At 40.0% G+C, this 27,847-nt stretch overlaps 1 protein-coding gene across 1 annotated transcript in view; it reads left to right on the forward strand.

The window, feature by feature from the left end:
• The window catches only part of LOC136136057 (ankyrin-3-like), an 89,241-nt gene that overhangs the window by 30,545 nt on the left and 30,849 nt on the right, over positions 1-27,847 (forward strand). Inside the window, 8 exon segments of the mRNA XM_065893928.1 lie at positions 4,299-4,385; positions 15,414-15,625; positions 17,200-17,407; positions 18,677-18,773; positions 19,366-19,594; positions 20,259-20,384; positions 21,156-21,278; positions 22,821-22,902. Coding sequence (XP_065750000.1) covers positions 4,299-4,385; positions 15,414-15,625; positions 17,200-17,407; positions 18,677-18,773; positions 19,366-19,594; positions 20,259-20,384; positions 21,156-21,278; positions 22,821-22,902 — 1,164 coding nt within the window.

The following is a 27,847-nucleotide window of genomic DNA, read 5'->3' on the forward strand; positions in this document are numbered from 1 at the left end:
GGTAAGACTGGCCTATAGCGAGCATGTCACTCTCTCATACACACCTTCTGCAGGCTGTCTGACCCTTAGAATCGTAGCAGTTTTTCTTGGTAGATATTGGGAATAGACTTGTTTTGAGAGTGGGTACTTGGTGCAGCGTTTTCCTTTAAAAAGGTAAAGAAAAAAAAAAAGAGAGAGAGAGAGAGAGCTCATCATAAAATAAAGCTAATCTTTATACTGACTTGCTAATCACTACAAATCCAGCAACTGTTTTTGTTTTTGTTTTTATTTTATTTATTTATGGCTGTGTTGGGTCTTTGCTTCTGTGCGAGGGCTTTCTCTAGTTGTGGCAAGCGGGGGCCACTCTTCATCGCGGTGCGCGGTGCGCGGGCCTCTCACTATCGCGGCCTCTCTTGTTGCGGAGCACAGGCTCGGCGCAGGCTCAGTAATTGTGGCTCACGGCCCAGTTGCTCCGCGGCATGTGGGATCTCCCAGACCAGGGCTCGAACCCATGTCCCCTGCATTGGCAGGCGGACTCTCAACCACTGCGCCACCAGGGAAGCCCAGCAACTGTTTTATATAACAGCTTTACTGGAGAAATTATTCACATACCATAAAATTCACTCTCTTAGCATTTAGCTCACTAGCTTTTGGAATGCATCTAGCATAGTCTCTACTGGTTGTGAAGTGTGGACAAAGGAGCTAGACAGACTCGAGGGTGTTTGAGGGACGACCTCGGACGAGCTCTTGGATCCCCGTGAGCCTCTGTTACTTCTATAAAGTGGAGATTACCTTCCTCACTTCATAAGGTTGCTGTTGAGATGAAATAAAGTCATTATGTGAGGCGCTTTTCAGATACAGCCCTTGTTACAAACTAAGCCCTTGATAAATATCCACTATTATATTCATTCCGTAGAAAAAATTGTCATGCCAAAGGTATTGTATAAGACACAGCGAATCACAGCCAACCAAGAATTTAAAGATGTCTTTACAGCAGGGTAGGGGGAACCTAATCATTGCTGAGAGTCTAGCATTCGTGAGGCACTGATAAATACCTCTATGTATGGAAATTTTAAATGAAAGCATAGTACTGCGAAGTAGGTAGTTTTAATCCCACTTTATAGATGGGGGAACTGAAGTTCAAACAAGTCAAAAGGTTACCCCCAACTCAGTAGCAGCACAGGGGCTGAAATCTCGTTCTACCTGTTCTCAAAAACTTTTAACTATCCCACTTACTTCAGAAATATGTGTCCTGTGGAGAAGAAAATAAACCTAAAGGATAAAATTCCTACAAACCTCTAGATTTCAAGATCCAGAAGAGTCATTTTAAATGTTATACATGTTATGAGTATACATTAAATGTTTATACATAATACTGACATGTATATCCCGTACCATTCACAACTTCAGATAATTTCTGATGGATGGGAACTTTCATTGGCAATTTTAGATTTCTAATAGTTATTACCTTAATTTATTATAAAGCATGAAATATAGTTTTCTATAAGGAAATTTATAAGAAAACATAATCAAAAGTTTTAAAATGAATAAATCCTAAGGGAAAGAACTGAATTCGCATTTTGAAAAGAGTAAAAGAATATGGGTGATTGAGAATAAAAAATAGAGAGAATAAGATAAATGGGTTTTCCAGAGGATAGTTTTTTTTTTCCTGTTTTAAGGAAAATAAGGTATAAAGATATTTTCATGTATCCAGTATTTCTTAAATACTATTGTAGATTACTAGTTTTTTAATGCAGCATCCTCTCCACAAGGATTTCTTTTTTTTTTTTTTAACCAATAGCTACCTTGATATTGTAAGTAGCTGAGGGCAGAGTACGTGTCTTAATCGCTTTTGAGTCACCAGTATCGGGCACAGTGCTGATTCGGACGCTCACCCAATCCTGGAGAGTAGGCAGAAGGAGGAACCTTATGATAATATATAGCTCTGGGGGGTGTGGGGGGATGAACTGGGAGATTGGGATTGACATATATACACTAATATGTACAAAATACATAACTAATAAGAACCTGCTGTATAAAAATAAATGAATAAAATAAAATTCAAATTAAAAAAATTATATATAGCTGTCTGGAAGAAAGCTCTTGTTAGTCTGTTTCTTCTCCCCCAAACTTCATTAACGTTTTAGGAAGAATACTGAATATTCTAAGAGAGTGTTGTCCTTTCAATAGCACTTTCTATGGGGATGGAAATATTCCATACCTGTGTGGTCCAACAGCCATCACTAGTCACCGGAGACTCTTGGGCACTTGAAATGTGACTAGTGCAAGCGAGGAAGGTAATTTTTAATTTTGTATAATTAATTTCAAATAGTCACCTGTGGCCAGTGGCCAAATCATTAGACACCGCAGTTCTGACAAAAACACCGGATTCTAATAACATGTTCTTCATTTTTGAGCGCAGATTATAGTATCAGACACAGGCAGATTTTTTTTTTTTAATTTTAAGGTTTATTTATGGAATGGATTTCCATGATTTCATACTGACATGTCTTTATTTTGGGTTTTTTTTGTTGTTGTTTTGTTTTTGATTTTTCTTTCATTTTGTTTTTAATAAGCCAGTTTTCAAATAGGAAGTTAGTCCTATCTTTGCTTAGACAAATGACGCCCCAGACACTGCCACACTAGGGGCATCTGTCCGATGTTTTAAAGAAATGATGATCTAGCCCTATCCTGGATTCTGCATGTTATCTTGGGAATAGTGGATAGAGTTTCTTTGCTACGGTTTTTAAGACCAGATAAAGTTTGGTTCCATTTTAGACAATTAAAAGGAAATGCAAATACTTCCAAGTTTAAAGATTCAAGCACTGGAGGCCACAAAAGGGAAACTGAGGATGAAATTTTCAAGGCACCATGGTTTTCTTCATATTAAATCTATAAAAGCAGTGATAATGAAGGAATCAAGACACACATTTTATAACTGAAGCTCAATTAATCAGATTTCATGCCAAGCTCACTCACCACTAACCACCACTCTTGTCCTGTCCCCAGAGAAACTTAGCTCTTACTGGAACATCCCTCCTCTAAAAGCAGACAGGCAAAAATAAAAATCAATCTGTCTCTAAAAATCCAAGCCTTCTTTTTCCTTCAAGGTCCAACTAGTCAAACTTCTTGTGGGGAGAGAAGCATAAGCATGGTTTAGGAGGTTTCGTGTTATTTCTACCCTCACCACTCTGTGCCCCTGGATAGCTGTTAATTAGCAAGATAAAAATAGTACATAAAATAAGCCAGTGACCAGATCACTCAAGAATTCCTTAAAGAAAAAGAGGAATAAATCATTCCACTATTATTTTATTTACCCTATCAGTTTACCCAGTTCATAACAATTAAGCCTTATCTGCCATCTATGGCAAGTGACCCTTGATAATACCTGTCTTATTATAAATGTCTCATTTTAACCCTCTTTTCCATAAATGAACTCATTACTTTATAAGTAATCTGTATTCTACTTTTATAACTAGTCCTGTTGCACCGTCTTCTCTGAACATCTTAAAACCCAAGTGTTTAGAAAGCATCTTAGCCAGTATTTTGATCAGTGATTTTTTTACTGAACAACACAATTGTAAAGATTAGATTATGGTTCTATAGTATTTTAAAACTTGCAAAGCCTTTCCATGTGCACAATCAAATTGTAACTCCAGGGCTTCCCTGGTGGCGCAGTGGTTGAGAGTCCGCCTGCCGATGCAGGGGACACGGGTTCGTGCCCCGGTCCGGGAAGATCCCACATGCCGCGGAGCGGCTGGGCCCGTGAGCCACGGCCGCTGCGCCTGCGCGTCCGGAGCCTGTGCTCCGCAACGGGAGAGGCCACAGCAGTGAGAGTCCCGTGTACCGCCAAAAACAAACAAACAAACAAACAAATTGTAACTCCAGGGAAAGACAAGTCCAAGGAGGAGGATAGTTTGCCCAACGTGGTGTGGTCGTGAGGATCACGACCTGTGGATGTCACACAGACTGGAATTCCCATCCTGGCTCCACAGCTTACTAGCTGTGCGACTCCAAGAAAGCCCTTGATCTCTCTAAGCTCATAGAGAACTAATGGGAAATAGATGAGCTAATATGTGTGAATTTCTCAGCATGATGTCTGACACATGAGAACCACTCTCAAAGTTAGCCATAGCCACGGCTGCCACGTACAGCTGTGCAGGAGAGCGAGGGGGGCAGACATCTTGCCTCTTCCACTTTCCAAGCCATCTGCTCCGACACTGGCCTTCAGGACAAAGGGGCACCTTTATCTAATGTTTTCAAAGCGACTCTCTAGTTGCCTACAGGGCTGTGTCCACTCCACATGGACGCTTTTCCAGATCCCACGAGGACACCTCCAGGGCTAGTGGAATCCCTGGTCACAGTTGATGATGATTACCCCATGACTACCACCCAGTCAGGAAATCGTAAGCAGACAGATCTAGACTTCTGACTCCAAATCTAGCCATTTTTCTACGATACTCCCTTGCCTCTGTATCTTCTAAAATGAAGGATGCCTATGAGAATGCTTTGTGTGGAACAAAAGGTGACATGAATGCCAGCTGCTCCTTAAATTTTCCATTATGAATCAAGGTACCCTCCTAGTTCTTGTATGACTCCAAAGGACATGGCATGTATTCAGGAAAAACTGTCATTGCAGAATAGGGTGGAATCAAGAGTTATTTGTGGCACTAGCAACCTCAGAGATAAAGGCATCAGTGGTTATGCTAATGAAGCAGGTGTGTTAGAGCAGCTCTACTGAAATAACAGGCTAGAATGACACAGAGGACAGTTGGTCTGGGTGTGAAGAACCTGTTGTTACCACTGAGGTATCATGTGGCAGGAGCAACTTTTCTCTTTGGCAGCAGACATAGATCTTGTTCTAGCACTTGTTCGTTCGTGTTTTCTCAGGAGAGAAAGATATCGCAAAACAAAAAAATACTCATTCTGCTCCCCACAAAGACATCATCTTTAAAATCACCAAATTGAATCCACTTTGTAAGTTTAATTAAAACCTTACTTGAGTTAAACTCACAAAGTTCAATTCAACATGTTTAAAATTGTGCCTGCCGGGGGCGGGGCGGGGGGCGGAAACGGGGACGGGGGAGGGTTGGATGGGGAGTTTGGGATTAGCAGATACAAACTACTATACATAGAACAGATAAACAATGAGGTCCTACTATATAGCACATGGAACCATATTCAATATCCTATGATAAGCCAGCATGGAAAAGAATACGATATTTACTAGTAGAAGAATCCTTCCTCCTTAGAGATCTTAAGAACTGCTCATAGAAGTAGTTGAGCACTGAAAAGTGAAATATGTAGTTTCACGTTGTACACAGCACCATCTGTTGGGGAAATCGATTAACAATTTTGAAAAATTCTGGAGGAAAAAGGAAAAATTGAACTTAACCAAATCAGGACTGTGGTTGGGGTGTAAGAAAAAAAGAGAAAAAGCGAAACAGCCCCAAACTATTAACTAAACCATAACAAGATGCTAATCTGCTTTCAGTCCACTGCCAGAAAACTTACTTTTAAGTGGATTCAGCGATGCCCACTAGGTGCATAACTGGGCCAGAACAGTTCCCTCACGCCTTACTAGTCAGGAAATGAAAACGGGACCGAAGCAGATGAAGATTAATAATGCCAGGTTTTATATATGTCTGTGTAATGTACTTCTTGCAATTACATGTCTTTATGAAACATTAGTGTGTCAAAAAATGACATGAGACACCCTGTCCCATGTGTCAGACAGAGTAGGGCTCTGTGCCCTCCAGGGACAGTGAAGGGGTCTGAGAGACCGGGTGTTAGCTTCCGTCGCCTTTAGTGTCGATGTGAATAGAGGCCGATGTGCCAGACACGGCAGGTCTAGGCCCCTTAGAGCTCAGTGCACTTCTGTGTTTGCTGCATATGCCGGGTTACGGATTGATGGTGTTTAGCTTTAAGACATTATATACGATCCGGATTTTGAAGATAGGATTATATAAATTGTTCCTTGTCTGGATATAGTACCGATGGTTAAACGAAGGGTTGAAGAAAGTTTGTAAGGGGGCTAATTGCCTGAAAGCCTTTTCATTTGCACAAGTGGAAGAGTAAGCAGATGTGGAAGAACATTTTTGTGGAAAATAACAGAGAGAAGCAGATGCAAAGAATACAAGGCTTCTGCAATCATGGAGGAAAACCTTAGAATGATTATTCCAGCATGGCCAAACACACCCTCTCTCACTTCTCTGTTTCCAGGAAGCCTTCCCTAAACCCCAGTCTAAGTTAGATACACTTGGTAAATACTTCTATCGCACCTGACCTGTCTTCTTCTGTAACAAGCAGTTTTGAACTTTGCTCCCTTCCTTAGTGGACTGTAAAGTCCATGAGGGCAAGGAACGGCTCTGACTGGTGACAGTCCTTATGCCCAATGAATGTAACAGCCCTTAGCAGTGTTGTCACTTCGTCATAATTTGTTGGAGAAATGAAGAAATGAATGAGTTGTATCCAGGCATGTGCTGCCACTCTTGGAAATACATTTCCTCAGTAATTCAGTGACCCATACCCAAGACAGGAAGCAACTTTCTAAAAGAACAGATGCCACAAACAAATGGGGAGAGGAGGTCTGGGAAGCCGGGGAAGGGCACATAATGATTAGGAATTAGTTTTCTAAAAATAACTTTAAGATATATGATTGTCAGCAATTATACGGATTGCAAAAACTGGAGGGAAAAACAAACAGGTATATCATTGTTTCCAGACATTCTGCAACATTAGCACTCAGTTACTTGTGCAAATCTGAATAACAAAGAAGGTCCCTACCTTGGGTAGTTAAAGATGTAAAATAATGCTGATCCAGACACACATATAGCAGATGCCAGAATTCAATAAGAATATGAGTTAAATTACTAAAATGATGGGACCTTTCTGTACTGTCTTTGCAACTTTCCATGAATCTAATTATTTCAAAGTAAAAATTGAAAAGTTTCCTACTGTGTTTATGTTGAGGAAGGAGGGTCAAGTATATCATTTGAGGGTTTTTTCCTGTAACATCCAAGGGTGGGCTCGTTCCAAAAGTTGCATTTTTGGTGGAGCTGAACTTTAATTCCAAAGAATGGAATTATGAATGTCTATAATTTTCTGAAATATTTCAGTGAATATATTACAACTGTTCTGTTGTTCCACATATTCTACAGCCAGAGTTAAATATTATAAATTTATCTTTTATTGCCTTCATTTCCCCCAATTTATCTGCTACTTAATTTTCTATGATTGGTGATATTTTCCCTTAAAAACTGAATGAAATTAAAATGATAGCAGTTCCGATTTATATACCTGTAGAGATGCAAAACAGAGACAGTGTGATTTAAAAAAAAAACAAAACAAAACAGTCCAACCTTAGATCTGCCACAGACTGGCTCTATGGCTCTCCTCTATCTCCAGGGTCGTATGACCTTGGAAAGAATACGTAATCTAAATTATTATGTCAACAGATCTGTGCTGGCGGATTTGTATCATTTATTTGTCAAATCCACCCCAGAGGTAACTTTTCTTATCCTGATCTTATAAACGAGTTTACATAGGGCTCAGCGTTAAGGAACTCCTCCAAGATCCAAGCTCACTGGTTTGAGAACTGGATTTGAACCGAAGGTACCTGTCTACAAAGACTTTCCACAGACCCATACTAGCTAGCATGCCGTTTTGAATTCTGACATTCTAAGACTCCCGTTTTTTCCCACCGCTCAGTATCAAATACTCCATTCGTAGAAGAACAAGCCGAGAGAACATTCACATGACCAGAAATGAAACCCTAGATAAAGAGATCATCCTGGGCTTCCCTGGTGGCACAGTGGTTGAGAGTCCGCCTGCCGATGCAGGGGACGCGGGTTCGTGCCCCGGTCCGGGAAGATCCCACATGCCACAGAGCGGCTGGGCCCGTGAGCCACGGCCACTGAGCCTGCGTGTCCGGAGCCTGTGCTCCGCAACGGGAGAGGCCACAACAGTGAGAGGCCTGTGTACCGCAAAAAAAAAAAAAAGAAAAGAAAAGAAATCGTCCTTTGTGAAAACTCCAGGTTGTATTCCTTCTATAGACTGTTCACACTGAAACCTGACCAGATCACGTACAGCCTTCAGAAAACAAATTCCATACAGGAAAGAGAGTCATGGCTCCATTGGACCATGTTATCAAGACATTTAGTGCATGTAAGAGTGAGGCAGAACTAATCGGTGTGATCATTTGAATGCTTTTAAGAAAAACTCATTTTGTGGGAACATGATTTCAGTCGTGTTATTTAGGATTCATTGTATTATGACCTTCACACCCATTCATATTTGCAAAGCATTTTATGATCCTTCTTGCTCTGTTGCAAAACCTGTTACAGAGAATGCTGTCCCAGCTTTTACAAATGAACTAAAGGAGTTACAAGGTACTTAAGAAACTTATCATTCATCAGCGAGGCAAGAATGCTGCAGAACATTAGCTTCCATGTCTTATGCAGCAGAAAGTGCCACTATCACGAGAGCTCTGTGCCCCTGGAGTGGGCCAGTACGAAGTCATGTCACCTTTTGGACCAGGGTGTTTGCACATCCGTCCATTACTCATCCGTTTATCAACCACTACACACGTGCCAGCTAGTCTGCAAAGACACTGTGTTAAATGGTGGTTGGAGTCCACGTCTGTGTGATTTCATCCGTTCCCCCAGCCTGGTCTTAGGTTCTAATCTCAGCTCTAAAGCAGACCAGCTAAGTCAGTTTGGGTAAGTCACTTAACCTCTCTGAATTTCAGACACTTACTTTACCAAAATGCTATGTGGGCAAAAGAGTAATTGACCCGCCACAAAGTAGACATGCAGTAAGTGTAAATTTTAACCTTCTTCCTGGCCAAACCTATTTCAGAACTCACCTCTCTCTTTTCCCTGTGATGTGTGTGTGTGTGTGTGTGTGTGTGTGTGTGTGAGAGAGAGAGAGAGAGAGAGAGAGAGAGAGAGAGAGGCAACTTTGCTAGTAACAAATTAAAAAGGAAGAGAGGGATCCAGGGTTCTTTCATAGGCTAGGCATTATGAATCACCCTGAAAGTTAAAAAGCTCTTAATATTTTTTTATGCCCTTGCCTCCTTTAATTCTATAGCTATGGAGTGGTTTAGTATATCCTTTTAAAAATAAAACTATTTTAAGCTAGTAGATATTTATTGTTGCCCCATAAGCTCCTCTTCTCATACTGAAACATCCTTGAGTTGTTTTTCATGGAATCCTGTTGTCATATTTTTAATAATTTGGGTTCTGGATTTTTAAGGACAGTTACAGGGAGAGAGTCTACTAAGACCTCGCTTCTCAAATGTGTCAAGTCATAAAGTCACCTGAGTTGAGTATGGAAATTTCAGGCTCCACCCCTGGCCTACCAACTCAGAATCTCCATGAGAGAAGCCTAGGAATCTCTGCTTTAAATAGGTAGCACCGGTGTTGCTTCTGATCTGGCCAGTCTGGGGCACACTCCTCTGGGAGCTAGGTTCTCTGTGGGTAGGAATATGATCCAGGCACCATGTTTGTGGTGCACATTACTTGGTTGAGTTTATCTCTGTATGTAAAGGGTGGGAACAAAGCAAAGATTCTTGGTAATATCTTCCTGCTTCTCTGGTCGAAGTAATAGACCATTTTAAACTCCGATTAAATACAGTCCTGGACAGAACAGTGGCGTTGTTCATTTTTACATGATCAGACTTCATTCCTTTTTGCCTGGAAATCTGACTTTTTTTAATATGCCTTTTTAGCTTACAAATAGCAATACAGCACAGTATACCATAGTATGAATATATCATAATTTATCTAACCTCTGTCCTACGATAGCCAGTAAAATCTTGTGGCAGGCGCCCAGGCCGTACGCATGCTGCAGTGACTTTACTGGTTTCACCTCTTCCTCTTCCCTCCTCACGTTCACCTACTTATCCACATCATTTACTTTCTTACTTGTGCAGATATCCTAGAGTGTAATGGCCCAGCCTTCAACTGTAGCTCTTGAAAAGATTATAAACCAGTATTAGTATTTTTATACTTCTATTAACTTTTCTTCTCAGAGGAAAAAAGTTAAAAAGATTTTGAGTAGACATATATACAGAATGTAATCTGGTTAAGGGAAGATACCTTTTCTCCATTTCATCATGCAGAGGCCTGGGAATATGAGTAATTCAAGAAGGTGTATGATTCTACTTAAAAAATGGGGCGTGGAGGGCTTCCCTGGTGGTGCAGTGGTTGAGAGTCCGCCTGCCGATGCAGGGGACACGGGTTTGTGCCCCGGTCCGGGAAGATCCCACATGCCGCAGAGTGGCTGGGCCCGTGAGCCATGGCTGCTGAGCCTGTGCATCTGGAGCCTGTGCCCCGCAAAGGGAGAGGCCACAACAGTGAGAGGCCCGTGTACAGCAAAAAAAAAAAAAAAAAAAATGGGGCGTGGAGACGCCAACGCCTTTTATCCACACGTTAGTTATTCCATTAGGTTAAGCCTTATCTTTAAAGTACCCGTTAAAATACACATTGAAGGTCAATAATTATGCAAGTTTTAATGGTGACAGAGGAACTGCTAAAAGCTTCAAAATAGAGTACAACACAGAGGGTCCCTGAGTCACTGGCAAATCCTGAAAGACGTCAGAAATCTGAGTTTCTCCATTTACCACTCATCTGCTGCATCTGAGGGGTACCCCCTCACCTTCTGTTTGGGGTGGCCTTAATGCTTCATCCAAGGTAAGATGGCATAAGTGTGGTCAAGCGACCTCTGTGCGCCAAGTGTAGCTCTTCCCAATCCACTGCTATTAGTTTCCAGGGGTGATACCTCCGTCTCTACCTTAACTCCGCACAGATGTATGTGCGCACACCCAAACACACACACAAGCAGCTGAGAAGTGCACGTTATCACAATTCCTCCGAAAGATGCCTCACTCCCACCGGTAGGTCCAGAATAATCTTGAGTAGACCTAATACTCACAGGATACATGCTTGTTACAGGCAGAGTTAGGAAATCTGTCTTGTTTGAAGGGTGTACTTTCACGGCAGAGTCCATGTAAACTGCTTGCACTGTGTGGAGTCCTAAGTCTTTTCTAAAGGAGAACATAATCACAGGTTTGCAGCTGAAATTAAAAAAGTATCTACTCAGCGGATGGTGATGAGTTGCACAGCAATTTAAACAAATTATCAGAACTTTTTCAGTTGCAGCATGAGTTATGAACTCCGGAAATCCAGACTTTTTTTTTTTTAATAAACTGATTTGACACTACATTTAAAATTTTATTTATTTATTTTTGGCTGTGTTGTTTTATTTGTTTATTTTTGGCTGTCTTCGTTCCTGAGCAAGGGCTTTCTCTAGTTGCGGCGAGCGGGGGCCACTCTTCATCGCGGTGCGCGGGCCTCTCACTGTCGCGGCCTCTCTTGTTGCGGAGCACAGGCTCCAGACACGCAGGCTCAGTAGTTGTGGTTCACGGGCCTAGTTGCTCCGCGGCATGTGGGATCTTCCCAGACCAGGGCTCGAACCCGTGTCCCCTGCACTGGCAGGCAGATTCTCAACCACTGCGCCACCAGGGAAGCCCCGGACTTTTTAAAATAAGCCAAATCATGGGAAAGGAAATATACCTGCTCTGTATGGAAAACTTTTATTCTTTATCAATTGGTGAATAGGTGAAAACTTCCCCAGAATATTTTCCTGAGCAAACTTTGATTTCTTCCTGTTTTTCTATACTAGCTTTTTTGGTTTTTTTAAAATTCTTTACCTTTGTTTTCTTTTCCTTCACTAGAGACTCAGTATTTAGGTTTTGACAGAGCAGGGGGGAAGGAGATGGTTAGAAAACAAAAAGGACCAAGATTCCAGTTCCGTTTTTGATCTGGGGTGAACCCTGTTTCTCTCCTAGTTGACAATTAATTTGGTGGTGGTTAATCTGTAAAATGAGAAGATGTCTCTGATCCAATTAGCTAACCATCCATTTTACCATTCTGCACATTTCTGTGTGGAATATGCCGCTATCTCAGCCCTGTGTCTAACAGAGGCGGCAAACGTGTTCGTAGTGGAGGGATGGTAGGCATGTGCTGTAGGTATCAGAGGAATGAAAAGAGGCTTCTGTGAGTAGCAAACAACAAAAGTAAAACCAACACCCCTCCTTGAAGTGTGGCAATCTCCCCTTTGTTTTGTAGCAACTAAAACCACCCCAGCTACGTAAACCCAAAGGTAATGAATGCTATCTTATTTCCCACCCTATTCTCACCTCCAACTCCAGTTGCCAGTGTTAATAGCGTAGAAGGTTTCGTCTGCAAATTTGTCTTATAAAAACATACAACCAGGGACTTCCCTGGTGGTGCAGTGGTTAAGAATCCACCTGCCAATGCTGGGGACACGAGTTCGAGCCCTGGTCCTGGAAGATCCCACATGCCGCGGAGCAACTAAGCCCGTGTGCCACAACTACTGAGCCTGCACTCTAGAGCCTGCGTGCCACAACTACTGAGCCCGCGTGCCACAACTACTGAAGCCTGAGTGCCTAGAGCCCGTGCTCCACAACAAGAGAAGCCACCACAATGAGAAGCCTGCGCACCGCAACGAAGAGTAGCCCCCGCTCGCCGCAACTAGAGAAAGCCTGTGCGCAGCAACGAAGACCCAACGCAGCCTAAATAAATAAATTAATTAAAAAATATATATATATACAAACATACAGATTACACTTTTCCTCTAAAAAGGATCATACTGTGCACGTTGCTCTGCCTGCTGCTTCCTTCCTGACTTTATACATATCAACCACTACCTGCCTGGCTCCCTCCCTCCCTCCGAGCTCACCTCTCCTGTCACCTCCTCAGAGAGGTGTTTCCTGACCTTCCCCACCCCCACCCCCCGTCACATTCTATTTCCACCCCTTGATTTTCTTTTTTCTTCCTATGTGCTCAGTGGTGTGTGCCCTTCCCCCCTTCCCCCCATTAGAATGTAATCTCCCTGTGAGCGGTGACTTTAGTTTGCTCTCTGCTGTATCCCTGGTGACTAGACGAGTGCCTGCACATAGTGGGTCCTCAGTAAATATTTGGTAAATGGACGAACCTGAATCCTCCTCTTCACTCGTTGCAGGAGTGCCGCGAGTGTGGATGAACCGTGACCTATCTAACCAAGCCCTTACTGATGGGCACGCAGGCTCTTCCAAGCTTTAGTCATTACAAGCAATGCCGCTTTGCCTGTGCTTTTGTAAGAAAGACGTCAGAGAATGGGATTGCTGGGTCCAAGGGTAGATGCGTTTTCGTTTTGAATAGAAGATGCCCAGTTACACTGTCAAAAGATTATTGCCATTCACACCCACCAGCAATGACTAAAAGCATCTGTTTTCCCCCAGTTTTCTCTCGACAAGATATTGGTCTTTAATCTTACCAGGAGGTGGGTGTAGCAGGAGATTGTATCTTGTTGGAATTGGTATTTCCACGTAAATTACCGAGTTTGAATATTGTAACATAAAGTTTATTGGCCGTTTTCTGAATCGCCTGTTTATAACATTTTGCTAGTTTCCATTGGCTTCTCTGTCATCTTATCAACTTGTAGCTGCCATTGATATTGAGCATATCAGTTCTTCATTTGTCATGTGTGGCTATTACCTTTCCCAGTCTACCTTTTGTCATTCAAGTTTATTATTCTTGTCATAGAAAGCTTTACATTTTTATATAGTCAGAACTGACTTTTAGGCCTCTGGGTATCCCGTTTTGAGTAGGAAAGTTTCTCCTGTTGAAGGCTAAAAGGTATTCTCTTGATTTTTTTGATAATTTTTTAAGTAGTTAAGTCTCTTGTCCAGCTGGAATTTGTATTAATATATGATAAGATATATAGTGATTTAGCTTTGTTCTTCCACACAGATGTTCGATTATGTTAACACTGTCCTTTAAATAAACCATCTTTCCCCCACTGAACTGAAGTTTAAATATGACTTTGATTTAAATATGCTAAATACATAATATATATATAAAAGTAGATATATATGACTTACACATATACTATATGTATGTATATGTGTTTATGTATACACATATATAAAGTTGAATCTCTTTTTAAAAATTTATTTATTTTGGGCATGTTGGGTCTTCGTGGGCGTCTCTGTAGTTGCGGTGAGCAGGGGCTACTCTTCATTGCAGTGCACTTGCTTCTCGTTGTGGAGCACGGGCTCTAGGCGCACGGGCTTCAGCAGTTGTGGCTCGCGGGCTCTAGAGCGCAGGCTCAGCAGTTGTGGCACACGGGCTTAGTTGCTCCACGGCCTGTGGGATCATCCCAGACCAGGGCTCGAACCCATGTCCCCTGCACTGGCAGGCGGATTCTTAACCACTGTGCCACCAGAGAAGTCCTGATAAAGTTGAATCTATTTCTTGATTCTCTGTTTCTGTCCCCCTGACCTATTTGTCTATTATTATCTATTTCTTATATTTCTCTCTATATCTGTTTTATTGTGATACTTCTAGGTTAAGTTTTCAAATCTTATAAATTCCCCCTCACAAATCTACTTTTCCAAAATACTCTTGGTTACTCTCAAATATTATTGCATACGATTTTTTTTAATGGTTTATTTCAATTAAACCTACCAGAATTCTGCATAAAGCTGGGCTTTTGAAAGAAACCCATCTGGCTGCACCACGGGAGGTAGACTGGAGCAAAGGGGAGGCGAGTGACAGGGAGACGGCTAAGCGGTGGTGCCGGTAATCTACGCAAGTCGAAACGGCATCTGAACAAGGGGTGGCAGGAGAGCAAGCCCTTTCCAAGACAGAATCAACGGGACTTTGACCTTTGGATGCGAAGTGTAAAGCCAGTCAGTCAAAGCTATTGGACTGGAGGACTGGGCAAAGTGTAAAATAAATCGACCAGAGTTAGGACTACAAGGCAAAAAGTAGGTCTGCAGGTGGACAGAAGGGAAGAAGATGTGTCCACTTGTAAATAGGTTGAGCTTGATGTATGAGGGCCATTGATGAGCAGACAGAAATTGGCGATGATGATACAAATCATTTGGGTAATTTTAAAATATTTTAAAGAGGTTTTCAAATAAAGTTCTAGAGCCTTTCACACATACTGAAGTGCTTACTTTCTTCTTTTTTTTTTCCTTACTTTCTTATGAGGCCTTACTTTTTTCTGACTCATTCTTACTTTGGGCATCTTGAGGGCAGGTTATTGTAAAGAAGCACAGAATTAAGGTATCCCTTCTTGAAGAGTAGAAATTTGTCCATATGTGGTAAAATGCCAGTCTTTGGAAATGTTTATTCCTCTTCAGTAGAAATATTTTTCTACAAATACTGTGCATGAATAGCTTTATAATATTTTTGCAAAGCTTGGTATTATTTTAAGGTCACTATAGTTTTCTCTTTATCATAAAACTGTTTGTACTACTGAATCTAAATAATTTTAACTGTCAATATTATACATCAGTTTGTCTCAAGGTATTGGGTAGATAGGCTTATTCTCATGGCTTTTTCATTCATTTTTCTTTTCAGAACTTGACAGCCCAGAAGAGTTAGGGAAAAAGCGTATCTGCAGGATTATCACTAAGGATTTCCCCCAGTACTTCGCAGTGGTTTCACGGATTAAGCAGGAAAGCAATCAGATTGGTCCTGAAGGTGGCATTCTGAGCAGTACCACCGTGCCCCTCGTCCAAGCTTCTTTCCCAGAGGGTGCTTTAACCAAAAGAATTCGAGTGGGCCTCCAGGTAATGTTCACAAAAAGTTGTTCTCCTTGGTACATGGAGAGAGCATGTGAGCATGTTCTGCTCTGAAAACTGTTGTCATGACTCATCCTTATGATATATTGCTAATCGAAGCATTTGGGCCATTTGGGGAATCATTAACCTGTTTTAAATTAAAAGTATTACATATAAAGTTAGCCTACTGGCTTATAAAAAAAAGGTACATATTTTAGGGTTTTTCTGTTTAGATGTATCACTTGGTTTCTGATGAAAAATCATTTTTTAACCATAGGTTATTGGTCTCAGTATGTGGAGCAACAAAGCACCAAACAGCACATATACCATTAAAGAAACAAAGTATATTTGATTTGGTTTATAATATGCCACATCATAAAAATCTATAATAGTGAAACTTGCAAGCTTTTAGATTTTAGTTCAAGTAAATCATAAATGCTGGGTTTTAACCAAACCAGTTGGAACTTGTTTTGGTTTGGAAAGCTGGCTGAAAATCTTGGCAAGAATGGTCTTTCTTCCATTTATTCATTTCTGTTAGAACTTAACCAGTACTTTTTTTTCTTATTGAATAAAGAAAATAACCTGAAATAACTTAATTTGTGTTGTTAACTTAATATAGTAATTAATAGTTTAACTGAAAGTTCAGTAAACATTTGGAGCTAAAGATACCACCTTACATTTCAGTAGTATGAAGTTCCCTGCAACTGTCTCCCACATTGAATATTCTACCAAATTGCAAAGAAATGAAAAGAATTGTTAGACTAGAACTGATATCCTTTGAAATCTTGTACGCCTTTTTGTTACTTAACTCTAGAAACCTCAATAAAAATTGAGGGTACAAGTTGCCTTTGTAATGTTTTACTGAACGCCCTGCATAGATTTGAAAACTACTGGACTCAATATTTGTTGTCCGTTGGATTAGACTGAGAGGTTTCTCTGCCGTGAGATCTGACATCCTGTCTCTTTCATGCAAGCCCATGCCGTCTGTGTTCTACTGGGGACATACTCTAGCTGTAGGCCCTGCTACAGTGTTAGGTTGTTTTTGTTTTTGCTTTATGCCTTTCTGAAATAGTGAGAAAGGATGAAAAAGAACGACTATTTTTTGCCCCATAAAATTTTTAAAAAGATTTCTTTAAAATAACAAAATTTCTGGAAAGTTATGTTCTCTTCCATTTCCAAATACCGATAAACATATTAAAATGTTAAACTTGACTCAATAAAATATCTAACATAAAAAAAGACTGAAACTACCAAGTGTTGGCAAATACGTAGAACAACTAGGACACTCACATCTGCTGATGAGAATAAAAACTGGTACCGCAACGAGCATTTTGGAAAACATTTTGGCAATTACGTCGTAATGGTGGTCGTATGTGTACCAGATAGCAATTTGGCTCTTAGATATATAACTACCAGAAACCCATACATGTGGCCATCAGAAGGCATACACAAGAATGTTAATAGCAGAAGAAAGACATTTTTTGGGTGGTTGTTTTTGGTTTTTTTCTCCTCAGTTAAAAAGTCCACTTTCTGATAAGAGCAAAATGTCCACTTTCACGTAAGGTCCTTTCTCTCGTCTCTAGGCCCAGCCTGTTCCAGATGAAACTGTGAAAAAGATCCTTGGAAACAAAGCAACGTTTAGCCCAATTGTCACTGTGGAACCCAGAAGAAGGAAATTCCATAAGCCTATCACAATGACCATTCCAGTGCCCCCGGCCTCCGGAGAAGGTGTCTCCAATGGGTACAAGGGAGACACCACACCCAATCTGCGCCTTCTCTGTAGCATCACAGGTTTGGTTAAGTTGTTGCTGTTTTTGCTATTAATGCTATGGCATTCGCAATGATTCTGTACAAAGATGGAAAACCTCTGAACATCCCTGCCAACATTGTAAGCGTAGAAAAAAAAAAGAATAAAGCATTTTACTTGTCCATCATCTCATCTCTATTATCCCTGTAATTATTTCTTTAAGATGCTGATAGCATGACATTTTTCAGTGGTATCATTTTTCCTATTAAGTTTAGTGTTAATAGTAGTGCTTTTTTAAGGTATTGAGGTATTATTGAATCTACTGGAGCATCTAGGTAATCTCTCGGTGACTGAGGTAACAGACCTAGCACCACCCTTTAGGCTATGGGAAATTGGATGGACTTTGGGGGAAACAGAGGCTCCCACAGAGGGCCAGGAGTAGGGAAGAGCCAAGTGAGTATATGATTCTTCTCACCTACTCTATTCACAAATGTAATCCAATAGACTAAATATGCAGGACTTAGGTGAACACATTTTGTGATAAGCACCCAGAGTCCAGAGCTAATTCATCATTTGATTAACCTGAGATGAGTTTATAACTTAAAGATAGGTTTTCCTGTTTGTGTGTTTTTTCTAAAGAGTAATTTTAATGGCTGGTTCCCCTTTTAGCCTGGAAAGTTAAATGATTCAGGAAGTATAAAATGACTTTCATTTTAACGTTCCTGATAGTTCTTGACTTTTTAAAAAAATAAAAGAATGGGCTTCCCTGGTGGCGCAGTGGTTGAGTGTCCGCCTGCCGATGCAGGGGACACGGGTTCGTGCCCCGGTCCGGGAGGATCCCACATGCCGCGGAGCGGCTGGGCCCGTGAGCCATGGCCGCTGAGCCTGCGCATCCAGAGCCTGTGCTCTGCAACGGGAGAGGCCACAGCAGTGGGAGGCCCGCGTACCGCCAAAATAAAAAATAATATTATAATAAATAAAAAATAAAAGAATTATACTATCTGCAACAACAGATCTTTGCACATGTAAATTGTGGCTTAAAATGAATGGCTTAAACTTGTGTGCCCCAAGTTTAAGCCATTCATTAGTATGCAGGCAAACAGAAAGGTGATTTTTTTCCTAACCTAATATTACCATAGGCTGGTAAAAGTATGAAAGAGAGGAGAGAGGAGAACTATCTTTCGTACGTGTCATTAATGAAAGTGCTGAAGTTTTGCGAGTTACTGGCTATACAGAAAGAACAGGATGACGTTAAAAATTTTACAAGGATCATCTCCCATAATAAAGTCACATATCTGGTGTTGTTCTCTCAGGGGGCACATCGCCTGCTCAGTGGGAAGACATCACAGGAACTACTCCTTTGACGTTTATAAAGGATTGTGTCTCTTTTACAACCAATGTTTCTGCCAGGTATGGAAATAAAAGGATTCCAAAAAGTACTAGGAATTCTTTTTATTACCTTTTGGAAAGTAAAAATTGTTGTGCTTAATACCAGTGTGATTGTTCTGTAAAATGCTGATGGTGAAGTTGGGCCTAACTCAGAAATTTTAAATTCACTTGGATGTCATTTTATCCGGTTCTCACAGGGAGCCTATAAGGTAGTAAACTTGCTTCTTAGCAATTCGTAAAAACAGATAGGATCTTCCTTTCTCTCCCATTTTCCCCCATAAAATTCTTGTTCCTTCCAAAGGTGAAGTAATAAACTCTGAAGCAGGAGTAGAAAGGAAGGCTTGCCATGGGTATGTGTAAGAGGGGAAAAAGAATTTTATGGAAAAGAAAATAGAGGAGAAAAATCCTTAGCATTTTCTTAGCAAAAGCATAACAAATAATAAATGTAGGGTTTCTGTATTTGAGAAACAGAGTAAATATCTTTGCTGTTTGTTCAAATGAACAAGTTAATGTTTTGGTTTAGTTCCTTTATATACTCTCTGTTTTAATGGTGATTTGGCTTTGAAATCTCCTTATTTTTATACTTTTGATATTTTGTTTTTGTCTCCCTCAGATTTTGGCTTGCAGACTGCCATCAAGTTTTAGAAACTGTGGGGTTAGCCACACAACTGTACAGAGAATTAATATGTGTTCCGTATATGGCCAAGTTTGTTGTTTTTGCCAAAATGAATGATCCTGTAGAATCGTCTCTGCGATGTTTCTGCATGACAGATGATAAAGTGGACAAAACTTTAGAGCAGCAAGAGAATTTTGAGGAAGTTGCAAGAAGCAAAGATATTGAGGTACCTTGTTTACAGCAAGTGCTGTAAACAGTTACATTCTCCAGACATTGAGTTTTCTTTTGAGGTCCTAATACAGCATGTACTATAAATATCAAATACATTATTGATTTTAGTTTTTGTTTTAAAATGTGATGCAGATTCACTCTCAAATGATTTTAAATGTCTTCGAGGTTATCTTAGTTGGTTAAAATGTAGTACCAACGAATCTAGGTCATGGTTGCGATTTTCCTGTGGCCACTTGAGTTATTTTCACGTTCACTGTCTAGACACATCACCATGATTTTCCTTTTTCAATCACTGGATAAGTATCTAAGAGTCCAAAAAAACTTTCAAACTCTATGGGTAAGTAAGTGGTTGATATCAGGCACTTTCTCAAATATGTTTAAAGTTGGTAGAATAGAAATAAATCTATATTTATATTTGGTAGAAGAGAAATAAAGCTATAATTCTGTCTTGTACATGTCCATGTTGCAGTTTCCAATCGCAGTTACTAATTGTGAACCGACAGAGTTATTTTTGTGGCAAATAGCACCACCAGAAGTAATTTACCAATTACAAGACAAATGTGACATAGAAACATGTCGGTCTTTTAAGGTTATATGACTTAAAATCTCAGAATTCTTTCCATTTACCATTAAATTATGTATTTCTTTTACTCCAAAAGGTTCTGGAAGGAAAGCCTATTTATGTTGATTGTTATGGAAACCTGGCCGCACTTACCAAAGGAGGACAGCAACTTGTTTTTAACTTTTATGCTTTCAAAGAAAATAGACTGCCATTTTCCATCAAGGTAAATCACCTTCAAGAGAGACTCTGTGGATTTTTTTTTAAATGCTCTTAAAGAATAAAAAAGATTCTAATGATTTATTCAGTTGGAAATATCCCACCAAACTTAAATTCATAGGAACAAAGTCAGATTTTTGTCCTAGTTCTACCTGAGTGTACTTTAGAGCCAGGAAGGCTTTATAATTAGTAAAAAGAGTCTCTACCTTTTAAACAGCTAAATGATCATTTATATGTAGGCAAATGTTTGTGAGACCAAGCAATCTAGAATAACAAAATGCATCATATCTGGACTGCTCCGTAATCAAATAATGGATGAAATCCAAATTGATTGTTCAAGTTTCATCTTTATTTCTGGTGGAACCCGGGGACATTCTGGAGAGACCATCTTCCTCCTCAGAGAACCAGAGGACAAAGGAGAATTGTTTTATTGTTATTACTATTTGCTGCTGTTATGGTTGCTAACACTGAGGCTTTGAAAAAAAAGCAATTATTAGACAGGAAGAAAATACATATAACTCAGACTATACACTGGATTGTCAGGATGAGACCAGCAGACATAACATTCCTGTGTTTAGACTAGGAATTGGGCATTCTAAATCTTGCCAAGTTTAAATGTGACCATGTCGGCTGACATGTAATCATTATCACCTTTTCCCTTTACTATTCCTGGTTCTCGAAGGGCTCCATAAAACAAACACGCTTAACTCTTGTGCAGATGGGCCATCCTCAGAAAAGGGTCTCTTTCTATAACTGTCAACTACCTAAATTCTTCTAGATTAGAGACACCAGCCAAGAGCCCTGTGGTCGTCTGTCTTTTCTGAAAGAACCAAAGACAACAAAAGGACTGCCTCAAACAGCTGTTTGCAACTTAAACATCACTCTGCCCGCACATAAAAAGGTATCTTTTAATACTGGTTTATTTTAACTTTCTTTCCCTGGCCTTGAAGAAGTGGGCCCTTGGTATGCAATTAAGGAATGCTTTGTAACATGATTAAAGCTCTTGAAACTCAAGTTTTATTAGTCTCTTTGTGTAGACTGACTAAGTCTTGTGACTGTGGTGTCAGATTCTTATGGTTTGTACGATGGAGTCCTCTGTTTATTGCTTCTGCTTCTGCTGGTAGTTCATAGATTTTGTTTGTTTTCAAATAATGTCACACATTAATTTGCCATGGATGTATAGCTTTGATATTTTTTGTTGGCTTCTTTTGGTTTGCTTTGCTTTCTAAAGCAGCTTGCATTTTGTGCTCCCTACTCAGTCCTTTTCATATCCTGATATTCTTTTCCCTGCTGTCCATTATAATATTCCTTGTCTCTGCAATGCATCTTGGAACCAAAAGGAGACAGAGTCAGATCAAGAGGATGAGGTAATATGAACACTTCTGCTTTTACTCTATCAGAGATAGAATAGAAATGGAATCTGTATAAAAGAAGTTGCAGAGGGCTGAAGTGTGGGAAATGTATTATATTTTTGCAGATCTTAGCTTAAATGAGGTAAAGCGTACTTTTCCTTAAAGAATAATTTACTCTTCCACATGTACAGAAGAGTACTTTAGTACAATCAATAGAATCAAAATCCAGCTAATGACTTAAAAAGAGGAGCTAAAGTTCTTTAAGCATTTCTTAAATGTGATAGATTGGCATGGATAAATATACATTTGTGCATATTTTCACCTAGTATCCACTGTTACAACTTTTAAATCTAAGATGATGATAATATATGACATTTTACATGTTTTATGTACTATAAAATATGCGCTCAGTGGCTATTGACAAATATTTGATATTCTATTTAAAGAAATTTATCTTGGCCATTTTTTAAGAGTATAATTGTTCAATTAAGTTTTAAATAAATTTTTTCTTATAAGTTATCTCCTAGTATTTCTCCAAGTTATCAGATCACTGGATTTTTAAAACTCACACCTCAGTAATAATAAATAGAATCAGTAGCCTTAAGACTCAGTAACATTACTTCAGTAAAACCATTAACCTCTTCTTAATCTCCTCGTCTACGTTTTACACCTATTAACATATAGAAACAACAGCAGTAATCATAATAATAAACTTTGTGTGCCTTTTTTTCCTTGAATGTACTCACAACGAGTGAGTGTACATCATGATGTATGTGCTTTCAATACGAACAAATTTGGGAAAATTTACTGCTCAGCATCAGAAGTCTCTGTAATGCTTGTCTTTTATTTGTAGTTCCCTGTAGTCTGCTGTGTTGGTGCTCTTATATTTTGCTAAATGATGGTTATTTGGCTAAGAATTGGGGTGGGGTTGTAGAACCACAGTAGGAAATTAGCATTTCCCTGAGGAAAATCCGTAAGAAGAAAAATAAGGATAAACAAGATATCAACATGCCATTCTACAGAATGTTTCAAAATGATGAAAGTGTCACAAGGAAGTGGAACATAATCTTCCTCTTTTTTTTCTTTTCCAGAACGAGAAAACGGATAGACGACAGAGCTTTGCATCGTTGGCTTTACGTAAGCGCTACAGCTACTTGACTGAGCCTGGAATGAGTGAGTTTCCTAACACATTTACTAATCTATGTGGATTTTTATAAGAAGAGACATTTTTTCTATACTAACTGAACTTTGGGGTCATGTGAAAACCCAATGGCAGAAGAAAATTGCCTGTGGGAAAACTTTATCATGAGATATAAGTAATATATTGTATATAGTTGGAGATGTGAGGTACAAACACCCCCAGATCGTAGCTTTAAAAGTGTTTTTAAGCCAGTAGTTTTTCTTTTTTTTTTAATTAGAAACATCTATCACTTGAATACGAAAACCTTGATTTCACCTTGGTAGTTAACTGTGTTAGGAGATAATGTTGTACCAAGGTTGCTTTAAATCCGTGCTCAAAAGAGAGAATATTTACTTTCATCCATGTGGGACGGTATAAAGGATGATAAAGTAACTCTGGTCATCTCATTTTTCTTAATATAGGTAGGTCATTATATCTTAGTCCTGATTCCTTTTTGTCCCAGTTGGCAAGAATTATATTTTCCTACCTTCTTCAGGTAGCACTTGTTTACTGATTGCTGTTTCCTCCCTCCCTCTCTCTCTCCCTTTCCCTCTGCTCTTTATTAAATATCAGCTCTAAGGCTGGCCTTCACGAGACGGGTTAAACCCTTTTCTTCTCTCAGTGATTGTTTTGGTCCATCGTTAACTGGCTTGCAAGTATCGAGGCATAGGTTCATTCAGTCATATTCGTTCGTTCTCTCTGTCTCCCTCCCCCCGTCCCTGTGTTTCCCTCATCCTTATGTTTATCACCTCTGGTGATCACTGCCTTCAAGAGAACCCTCTCCACCAACAGGAACTAAGAGTGCTGAGAGCAGCAGTGTGTTTGACCGATGTAGCATGGTGCCACTTGAACCATCAGAGGAGGATTTATACAAAAATTATTTTTAAATTAGTGAATCATTTCTAGCTGCTTTCCATTACTCACAGTTACTTGAATTCAGGGAGGATTGGAAATTTACCAGTAAGAACCACAACTCTGGTTTTTCCCATCTTTCCTGAATTCTTGTTTCTGTGGGCCAACATAGCATATTAAATGTGCAGCAGGAAACTACTCTACTGCTTCGCTCGGGTGGTCTTAGCATAATCTTTTGCAGTCTAGCTCCCGGAGTGTACATACTAGGGAAGCTTTTATATTCAGACACAAAATGGGGAGCATAAGCGAAAGGAAACCCAAGCACTCTCATGAATGTTCTTCCAGATCTCTTTTTTTTCCTCTAGCATAAATGTCTAAATCTTTCCAAAACCATAAGAGCTGAAATTAACTCCCATTATGCTACAAAGCAGGGAACGTATGTGTGTATGTAACTAGATGGTTTTTCAATACAACTGAGTCTCCTCGGTGGAAGTTTTCCTTGGGATGCTCTTTTGCTCCAAAGCTAAGGTTCTCATGGTGTAGATGCTTGGCACTCCCAGGCAGTAGCCTTGAGCTTTGGACAGTCTCCATGGACCAGCTACTTCAGGTTGGGGTACCTCTGGGCAGGCAAGCTCCTATCCGATTTTGGTCCCTAAGGTATTTGTTTGGGGAATATATGATTTGTAAGGTCAGGTGTGTGTGCTGAGACAACTGAATTTTTCCCACCTCTGAAAGGGTTGCTACTTCTTGGTTAGCTTCAGTTAAGGTAAATGTAGTTTGTCTTCCTTGACTTTTGATAGAAGGAAGAGGGTACTTTTCTCTCTGTTTTACGAGAGGGAGCAGAATGGTGGACAGAAGAATGGGAAGAACTAAGAAAGGACTAAAAGAAAACCTAAGGAAATGTTATGGCCCCTGAATTGGTGTTAGAACTCCAAGTGAAAGCAGCTTTTCCCGTACTACCCTGTCCTTTCCAACGCCCCCCTCCAGAAGAAAGATTCTGCTGTAATTCAGTGCCTGACACCCAGAATTCCCTTTGTTATAAAGGGTATCACAAAATATGTATCATTAAAGCATAAAATATGTAACTAATCAGTAAATTGGTTGCTTCGTGCAAAGTATAAAACCCTAGATGTGGCTCAGAAGACTGCTCTGCTTGGTGAAGCCAGACATCAGTGGTAAAGGAGAGATGCTTTGCCAGTTTCTGGTAGTTATAAAAATAAGTTCTCTTGAGCCATTAAACGGAGCCCAAATCACTGAATTGAAGGAATCCCCAAACCTTCCATTTGCAGTGTGGTGTTTCCAAAATTAAGCCAATATGGAGAATTGTGACTAGGAGGGGTAATGAATGGGTGAGTTTTTTTCCTTAGTTCTTCCACTTTTCTTTAGAATAATATGTAAGCCTAGAAAAGGATATGTTCTGAATGTTTGAATTTAAATGTACACCAGGAATGAAAATCTTCACCCTTGTGGGAGTCGCTGTTAATCCAAGGACTGGATTGTAGCAATGGCACGAGCACAGCATGAAGAGCGTAAAGATGAAGCAGATTCTCATTTCCTCTTCGAGTTTCACTCTTATTCTGAACACCAGTGCTTTCTGGAAGCGAAACTCTACTCAACTTTGACATAGAACGTTAGCGCTTGGCAGGCATTCCGAACCTCTGTGACCAGCTCAGTTTGTTTCCTAGAACTGTAGAAGTAGAGAGGACTCAGTGTGTGCTTGCTCTCCCCCAGCGAGGGTGCTTACCTCATTCGTATGTTTCTTATCCCGTTGCCAGAAGAATGCTGGTACTAAATCCATCCTTCCTAGTGGTAGGTCTGCCTCATGGTTGCGCCAGTGTTTGGGGTATCCATGAGTCCCATGAATATTCTGGGAAGGAGCCAGAATTGGTCCCTTTGCTATCGATAAAATATATACACGGATATATACCGTATCCTACTGTAGAGAGTTAAATACGGGGTGTTAAAAATATGACTGCTTTTAAGATTTCCACCATGATACCTTTTGAGAATTAGAAGTAAATGGATTAGGAAAAATATCTGACATATAAACTATGTGCTTTTATCCGTAATGAAGACAACACCAGACATGGATATATTCAGTTGCAGATGGATTTTTCATATGCAGTATTAAATATTTTCCTAAAGAAATCTCAAAAGGGGACTTCCCTGGCGGTCCTGTGGTTAAAAGACTCCGCACTTCCACTTCACGGGGCACGAGTTTGATCCCTGGTCAGGGAACTAAAGATCCCACAAGTTGCAAGGGGCGGCCAAAAAAAAAAAAAAAAAAATCTCAAAAGGTACCAAGACTTCACATCTCATGGAAAAAGTGTACTCTTCTTTCTAAATACTCTTGTGAAAGTGTTTTTAAAGTTTACACATTGTGCATAATATGGCATAAAAATTGTATTACTTCTTTGGCTCGTTTGCCGTGATATATCGCGCATGAGAAAATGTTTTCAGTTGCTTTGCTTGCTTATGGTAACCATGAACCATATTTCTGGGTTTTTTTCCCCCCTTTGTGTGTGCGTACACATGCATTCTAAAATCATTTCATGTCACGTTCCTTTTTTCCTCACCAAAAGGAATATACTGCATGGAAAAGATAAATGCAAACATTCCTTTTGTTTGTTTTTTTTTCTTTTAAAATTCTGACTCAGAAAACTTCTTGCTCTTATTGGCTTTTTACGGGTGTGAAGCATAACCGAGTTGTGCATGGAAGATACAAACTTAAAATCCAGTGGCTTCACAGTTTGCACATCAGTTGCCTGTCACTTCAAAGTTATTTTGGATTCTGCATGAAATAGGCTTGAGTGGTTTTCTAAAATAAGAGTTTTAGACATTTCATGTATAGCTACACACATTGATATGGTTCTAAGTAGGTGCAATCTGTATCACCAAGAGGTCCAAGGAGATGGAACATTAGAACTTACTAAACTGAGAGTTATATGGTTGCACGAAACAAACATGTACCTATACGGGCAAAACAGAACGGCTACTGATATTTCAAAACCAGCACATAAGAAAGTCAATAGGAAGTAAGGGAACAGTTTTTCCATTGTGGTTATTTTTCTCATCATCGTTTCCTTGTGTTTCTGTTTTTGTTGTTTTTTTCACTGTTGGCCTATTTGGTTGCAACGTGCTTTTCCTGTCTTTCCATTTCACACTGCTCTGTGTTTTACTTAGTTTTATTTTTAACTTTGGATTAGTTATGTCTGTAGCAATTTTTTTTTTCCTCTTAATTGTTCCTTTTGCCTCTTCCATTCTAAATCATGCAAACAATTGTACTTGCTTTTGTAATATTTCAAAGTTTACTGACCAATTTTTTTCTCTGGTCTCTCTGTTTCTCAACCATTTTTGTTGATTTTTGTGTTTGATTTCATTTTAAAATTTAAGAAACAGTTGAACGGAGCGCAGGACCAACGAGATCCCTCCCCACCACTTACTCATACAAGCCATTCTTTTCTGCAAGAGCATACCAGTCCTGCACAGCAGCTCCGATGACAGTGCCCGGGCCGGCCACGTCAGGCTTCACTTCCTTATCAAGTTCCTCCTCCAATACGCCATCCGCTTCTCCATTAAAATCAATATGGTCTGTTTCGACTCCTTCTCCAATCAAATCCACGCTAGGTGCATCAACTACATCTTCGGTTAAATCCATTAGTGATGTGGCATCTCCAATTAGATCCTTTCGGACAATTTCTTCGCCAATAAAAACAGTGGTGTCACAGTCTCCATACAATATCCAAGTTTCCTCTGGTACCCTGGTTAGAGCTCCCACAGTCACGGAGGCCTTGCCTTTAAAGGGGCTGGCATCCAATTCTACATTTTCCTCTCGAACGTCCCCGGTGACTACAGCAGGATCTCTTTTGGAGAGGTCGTCCATTACCATGACACCCCCTGCTTCCCCCAAATCAAACATTAATATGTATTCCTCGAGTCTGCCATTTAAGTCAATTATCACATCCACAGCACCGCTAATCTCTTCACCTTTAATGTCAGTGGTGTCTCCAGCTAAATCAACAGCTGATATCATTTCATCAGCTAAAGTTACGATGGCCTCTTCTCTCTCATCACCCGTGAAACAGA

Source organism: Phocoena phocoena, chromosome 16 (genome assembly GCF_963924675.1).
Source record: "Phocoena phocoena chromosome 16, mPhoPho1.1, whole genome shotgun sequence".
Taxonomy (NCBI): Eukaryota; Metazoa; Chordata; class Mammalia; order Artiodactyla; family Phocoenidae; genus Phocoena; species Phocoena phocoena.